The sequence below is a fragment of the Convolutriloba macropyga genome, chromosome 5, assembly GCF_964194025.1.
Source record: "Convolutriloba macropyga chromosome 5, txConMacr16.3, whole genome shotgun sequence".
Taxonomy (NCBI): domain Eukaryota; kingdom Metazoa; phylum Xenacoelomorpha; order Acoela; family Convolutidae; genus Convolutriloba; species Convolutriloba macropyga.
In genome coordinates, this window is record NC_134472.1 from 40616185 (window position 1) to 40623014 (window position 6830).

Genomic DNA, 6830 nt, shown 5'->3' on the forward strand with positions numbered 1-6830 from the left:
TAGGCTAAAGGAACTAAGTCAATAATAATTAATTAATTAAAACAAACCTTTTCTCTATAACTAGCATCATCAGGTTAGGATGTTTTAACAACTTAAAGTTGGAGTGTTTACATCTAAAATGATTTAAACTTATTTAAACTTAAGCAATTAGGCTTCAGTACCAATAAGACATAAAATGAGCCGTGAGCCATGCCAGAATAAAGATTGAACATTGCTAACGCTTCGAGAAGAGCAGTTTCATGTTTTGATATTTACAAACAGCCTACATGTAGTTCGCTGTAATACACCACATGACAATTTTTCCGTCGAGATTTAATCATTTTGCACCAACTAATGACGTTTGTGGTTTTGTGGTAAATAATCAGTGGTTTCCTATTCCGCTTTATTCTTTAAGATCTGTTATTGGTAGTATCTTTTTGCTGTTGCCATGGTATACCAAAACGGATACCAGAGCACTATGTCCTGGCCTGATGAGGTGGGAATTATTTCTCTCGAATTGTACATTCCTAACTATTATGTTGATCAAGCTGAGTTAGAGCTGTTCGATGGCGGTGACAAGTTCAAAGGGAAATACACAGTAGGCTTGGGGCAGAAACAAATGGGATTCGTCGGCGACAATGAGGATGTGAATTCCCTGTGTTTAACTGCCGTGAGCAGGTTGATGAAAAGACAAGGTAATTTTTTATTGTTCCGACCCACTTTAGTGGGTGGAGGAACTATATACTCAAAGGGTTTTTTGTTCAGTCAATTTTGGCCGATGGATATAACCATCGTAGAGAGTTGTGGATGGTATCATTAAAAAGACCGTCCAGCGTAGAATATGGAATTAAAAAGATATTTTTTTTATTTTCGCTTTTTACAGGGAGTTATCGAGGTTTAAAGTTTTGTGAATAGGAGACGATATTCCGTTGTTTTTATCAACATTTTAGGTATTTTTGACCAAATTTTTGTCTATTTTGCTAAAATATGATGAAATTGTTAACGGTAGTGGGATTGATTTTATCTTTACAGATAGAGGAAGATTGCTGAAATGTTCGATCCGAGTTTTTTTGGCTAGAATTTATGCTAAATTTCTTAAAATTCATACTTTTTTCTTCAAAAAAATGGAAATTTTGTTTTAGCCCACTTTCTTTAAATTTGCCGGAAGTAGACAACTTAAAACTGCAGTAATATTCTTTGTAATCTCAAAAAAGAGCTCGTTGTACTCCCGTTGGCTTTAAGAGTCTCCTGGAATATAATTGTGATAGTTTGTTTGCAAATTTAAACTATTGATCTATTGAATTTAAAAATTAATCTTTCGCAACGATTTGAACAATTGAGTGTTTTCTTAGACGCGCAGCAATATCAGGGCTCATCTTGGTCTCCACATGGATCATTAAGGTATTAAATTTCAGATTTTAATGGGGCGATGTTTTTCTTACAAAATATTTCCGCATTTATAGACTTTGTAAGTTCCTGGCAAGGATCTCAAATCAGGGCTCAATTATTGACAGGAACTATTTGCAGAAAGTGAGGCCTAACAAACTTATATTCTGGTTTCGGAGTTAAGCTCATGATTTTTATGGCTCTGAATTTTTTTCGTAAAATTTTTTGGACCTCTTATGTTTTGCTTTCATTTGTTTTTCTAGTTGTTCATTGTTTTTGTTGTCCAATGACCTAGTCTCCCCAACCAAACATCCAATTGGCTTTTTTAGGAGGTATAAGTGAACCTAGACAATGCTTTTAGTAGTTATCTGATGTCTATTATGACTTTGAATATATTTGTTTCAAAATATCTGTGAATTTTTGAACTTTGCAACTATTTTGTCTTATTTCTCTCGACGGCGGCATAGTCTCAGTAAAAACAGGCGGAAATCCTTTGAGTTATAGTTTAATGTTTGTAACGGTTTTATATTCACTGATTGTTTATTGGTTTTGATGCCTCGAGTTTTCTCATTTTTTATTTAAGTTTTGAGCACAATTGCACATTTTATAGGCTCGTTTTGTTTCCCTGTTGATTTACCACCTCATTGACAAGTCCAGTTGAAGGAAAGGATAGTTGGGAAGACGCACAGCGTTGAAAAAAGGCGTATCTAAGTATGTTGATTGTTTTTGTTGAATTGTTTGCTTTTGGGCTGAGACAGTTCTCTAGCAAAATTTAATAGATTTTCCTTTTTTTTGTGCCTAATTTTATCTTTTTGTCGTTGTACGACTTATGCCAGATATTGAAATGTCGCAATGCTTGCCAAGGTCGTATAACTGAACCTACTTAAGGATTTCAGTTGAATTGAACTTTTCATTTTTGCCGTCATTTGCCTTCTTTTTGTAGTCGTATGACGTTCACTGGATAGTGACACGTCTTAATTGCTTCCTATGGAGATATAATTAAACTTTTTTTATTAGCCGCCCTCATCTTCTCAGCCGGCTATTATAGCGCTCCTATTTTTTACAATTCAAAGAATTTGAATTGTATTGGGGCGCTGTCTTTTTTTGAGATCTGTTCACACATTTTCATGATTTTTGAAGCAAATTGGATTAGTGGTTTTGGTCACGCCGAAATAGGAAATGGAGCGAAAGCGAGTGGTTTTGCGGCGTGATATTTTTGCTCTAATTTTAAAGTAAAGTGGGAAAACGGCGTTTGAACGAAATTTCGCTTTCTCGCTAGTGGTTTTTTGTTCACATGCGGCAATTTCATTTTGATTTTCTGTTGTTTTTTTTCAATTTTTTGGATCGGATTTTTTTCTAAATGGTTTTCCCAATACATTCATAGTTCATTCTAGGCCTAGTTTTTTTGTTTGAACCAAATTTTTATTTCTCGTGTTTTTTTGTTCACATGCGGCATTTTGAAATTTATTCTGTTTTTTTTTTATTTTTTTTATCTGATTTTTTTCGGAAATGGTTTTCCCAATTCATTCATAGTCCCTTATAGGTCTAGTTTTTGTTTAGTCAATGAAAATTCTTTGAATTGTACGTCAGGACTTGTCCTGCTATGTTTTTTTTTACTCGTCGAACTTTTTTTCGCTTTACCTTTTTGCCGCTTTTTACATTTTGCGTGAAATCTTTTTGACTTCTCTAGGCTAGTTTTAATCTTCTGTCATTCTGCTCAAAGTCCTTTTAAACAGCAGCTGCTCAGCAAAGTAATTCAAAATGAAGAGAGTCAGTATAAAAAATCAAAGTCAAGAAATAAACGGGATAAACCCATAAATCCCATTTTTAGATGCCCGGTACTTGAACTTTGTTCTCATAAGTTTTAGTTACTATCTATAATGCTTATTGGTGTTGATACTAGACCGAGTAGCCTCTCACTGAGAGATAGGAGTATGTTCAACTACGAAATGACATCAAAATAAATCGCACTTAAAGGGTTTTTGTACAAAAATCAATTTTTGTTGATTTTTTCTTTTCTTTCAATCCCAATAGAGTTATGAGAATCAACGGAGGCTATTTTCCGGCAATCTGCCGGGTATGTTTATGATTTCGGTTAACATCTAAATTAGTGATCTTGAAATTAATTGTTTGCAATAATAGAAACCTATTTGTTAACTTTGCACATTTTTGCTCTTTTTTGTCGACCTGTTACCCAGTCGATCGAGGACAGGTCCCATATCGTTTCTACTGAATTATAGGTTAATTTGTTTTGTTCAGGTTTCATCTGATTTTTTAAATATAGAAATCGGGTTTTGGTCTTAATTAATGTTTATCATTTGATTTTTTTTACTGTCTTTTCTAACAGTCCTATTAATAACAAGTTTCATCGGCCCTCTAATGTGCCATTATTTTATTCCATTAGTGGTTTATTGAACGGTTTTTATGTTCTTGAAAGTTTTCTATCTTTTCATCATTTGGTAGCCAATTAAGTCAAGAATGTGGATGAGCAGGGTCGGAACATTATGTGCGTACGCACAGCCTCCTTGTTCTATACTGTTCCCGAAGAAAGGTTAATTTTGTGGCAGCGTTATCATTGTGAAGAAATGTTAGCAGAGCTAGATGGTTGTTCAATTATCGCGGTAGTCCGTACTTGCGTTTTAAGAAAGGTATCAGCACTTATTTTTCTAATTTAGGTTATTCGACGAAAGATTTCGGACGTCTTGAAGTTGGAACAGAATCAATTTTGGACAGAAGCAAGGGAGTGAAAACGGTGTTAATGCAGCTATTTGAAGATAACACCGACCTCGAAGGCATCGACACAATAAACGCATGTTACGGTGGAACTTCTGCTCTATTCAATGCTGTGCAATGGGTTGAGAGTAGTAACTGGGATGGCCGTTTTGCTCTTGTTGTGGCGGCAGATATAGCAATTTATTCAGTGGGTAATGCGAGATGTACTGGTGGAGCTGGTGCAATTGCCATGGTTGTTGGCCCCAATGCTGCTCTTGTCCTTGACAGAGGTACAAACCTAGACCTACTTAAAATTGCTGCATGTAGTATCCTAATGATGTATTTTGCTTGAAATAGCATGTCTTTTTGCTCGTTGGTAACTCAAATCCAAAATAAAATCAGTTCAAACGGACAAGCCAAATTGTTCGATCAGGCTTATGAGAAGTTTGAGCAAAGATTGCGTGGGTTTAACGATGCGAGCTGATTCTAAATGAACATGAAATAATCCCACTGACCAAGAATAAGAAAACATTGACAACTATTAATTTAATCTTTGCTGTTTTCAAAAAGAATGTCTCCCAGTGAAAGAGATTTAAAATGTCGTAATTCAACCCCCGAGAGCATACCCATGTTGTTTCAGGACTGAGGGGTACTCACATGAAGCATGTATACGACTTCTACAAACCAAAACTGGATTCTGAATATCCAGAAGTTGATGGTCCATTATCGATCGAATGCTATCTCTCCGCTCTGGACATCTGCTATGAGAGATATCGAGCTAAGTTCAATCTACAGAGGTCAAAAGGTCAAGTTGGCGACTTATCAGAGGAAGAATTCAGCCTGGACAACTTTGATGCAATTATGTTCCACACCCCGTTTTGCAAGATTGTTCAGAAATCGCTTGGCCGATTAGTATTGTCCGAGTACATCAACAAGGGACCTGCTTCGAAAGCGAATCCTAAGTTTGAAAAACTTGAAACATTTGGGTAACTTATTGCTTCCAACTAGTATATGGGCTTTTTTGTGGAAGTTAAGAACTTTGTAGAATGTGGCATTGCATGTGCACGTCTCAACAATATTCTCATATCTTCTCAGACAAGTTAATAAATGCTGAGTACAATTAGTGTTACCAACAAGATCGTGCCTTTAAAAACTCCCGCAAAATTTACAATGATGAAAATGGAAATGAACACACGTAATAGTAACAACAATTTGATTCGGTAGCTAAGCCATGATTTAATAAAAAGTAATAGCTACTCAATTTCTCCAACCGACTACCGGGCTTCCACGACAATTAGTATAAAAATGCAATTTGCTTTATTGGAAAGCTTGATTTTAGTGATATCACCCTGAAGGGATCGTATCATAACCGCAACTTGGAGAAGGCACTTCTGGAGATATCGAAACCTCTCTTCGAAGCCAAGACAGTTCCTACATTGCGCATTGCCCAGAGAGTAGGCAATATGTATACGCCTTCATTGTATGGATGCCTTGTTTCTTTCTTAACTTCGTAAGTATTTTATTTAGATGACTGAACTATATTTTTGATCGCTAAGGTTTTTGTTGAGGTGAACCATTAGAATAATATACATAGGTTTGGTAGATTGCTAAATTTATGATTCTGAAAACAAACTTACTTCCAAAAACATTTTTTCGTCTTAATGCTGATGTGATGAAATCAAACTGTTTCAGGAGATCATGTTCCGAGTTGTGTAACAACAAGTTGGCAATGTTTTCATACGGGAGTGGAATGGCTGCTACCATGTATTCTATAACAACAACATCAGACGTTTCAAAGATAAGCAAATTGCTGTCATCCCTGACTTCTGTTGACTCTGTTCTGGACACCAGAATAAAGTATACTCCACAAAAGTTTGTGGATGTTCTGAAGCAACGTGAAGAAACACATAATAGGGCTGATTTCACCCCTCAACACTCGGCAGAAAGTCTGCAAAATGATACCTATTATCTTGTTCGAGTTGATGAGAAATACAGAAGAACTTATGATTGTCATCAGTTTGAAAAATAAGATGTTGTTTTTGCTCGAATTGAGTCCCAGAAAATATTTCATATGCTGGTGCTAAATCTTATGATGGATCCTTCTGCAACTTGATAATAATGTACTAAAGTAATTGAAATTTGGTTTTTATAAAGAGATGTTCCATAATAAATTGTATATTGATTACTCTTTTCACAAAAGCAATTGAAACGGGAAACTTTTACTTATGCAGTGTTCGATAGAAAAATGGCATGAGCTAGACTGATTAGAAAATGCCCAGTGGACCAAATGTGACAAAATGAACTGTTTAGAATTCGGTTTAAAAAGTAAATGGAAAATAATTAACGCAAAGAGCACAGCTGAGAATGCACAGTAAGCAAACATGTGGGTTTAAGAACTGTTTAAAAATTTTTATCGATTATGTTTGATGAATTAACCTTGGTTCTACCAAAGCGTTGTTTAAACAAAAAAATAACAATTGATGATCACGAGTTATTGTTTGAGAATATCATGGAATCATTCCGGTATCCAATCACAGCAGCTCCCTTGGTATTCGCGTACTGCACCCAATTTGCTATTACTCGCGTTATTCTTCACCATCGTATAATGGAAGCTATCCCCTCCCCGGGTGACAATATTTCTAAGCTATCCCGGGTGACAATATCTCTAAACGAAATAGTTGCGCTCTCCCCGCTCATTGGGTTAGACGAAAAATTTATGGTTAAATCAATGCAATTGGGCGATACAGCTTCAT

The 6830-nt window shown here is 35.7% G+C and overlaps 1 protein-coding gene across 2 annotated transcripts; it reads left to right on the top strand.

The window, feature by feature from the left end:
• The first annotated feature begins 373 nt into the window (after window positions 1–373).
• Window positions 374–6262, top strand: LOC142340011 (hydroxymethylglutaryl-CoA synthase 1-like). 2 transcript variants are annotated; one of them, XM_075390405.1, is made up of 5 exons: window positions 374–674; window positions 4041–4367; window positions 4718–5063; window positions 5417–5587; window positions 5770–6262. In XM_075390405.1, the coding sequence occupies exons 1-5, from the start codon at window positions 428–430 to the stop codon at window positions 6104–6106; spliced, it is 1428 nt and encodes a 475-aa protein (XP_075246520.1). In that variant the 5' UTR covers window positions 374–427; the 3' UTR covers window positions 6107–6262. The 2 variants fall into 2 exon arrangements, with proteins under 2 accessions (XP_075246520.1, XP_075246521.1); XM_075390406.1 differs by having other exon boundaries at window positions 4718–5039.
• Window positions 6263–6830: the final 568 nt, after the last annotated feature.

What these genes read in the sequence shown, in the direction of transcription:
- LOC142340011 (XM_075390405.1), top strand. Translation starts at nt 428, where the DNA reads ATGGTATACCAAAACGGATACCAGAGCACTATGTCCTGGCCTGATGAG. An exon ending in GAAAAACTTGAAACATTTGG is followed by an intron (nt 5,064 to 5,416) that starts GTAACTTATTGC and finishes GCTTGATTTTAG; the next exon opens with TGATATCACCCTGAAGGGAT. An exon ending in CTTGTTTCTTTCTTAACTTC is followed by an intron (nt 5,588 to 5,769) that starts GTAAGTATTTTA and finishes AAACTGTTTCAG; the next exon opens with GAGATCATGTTCCGAGTTGT.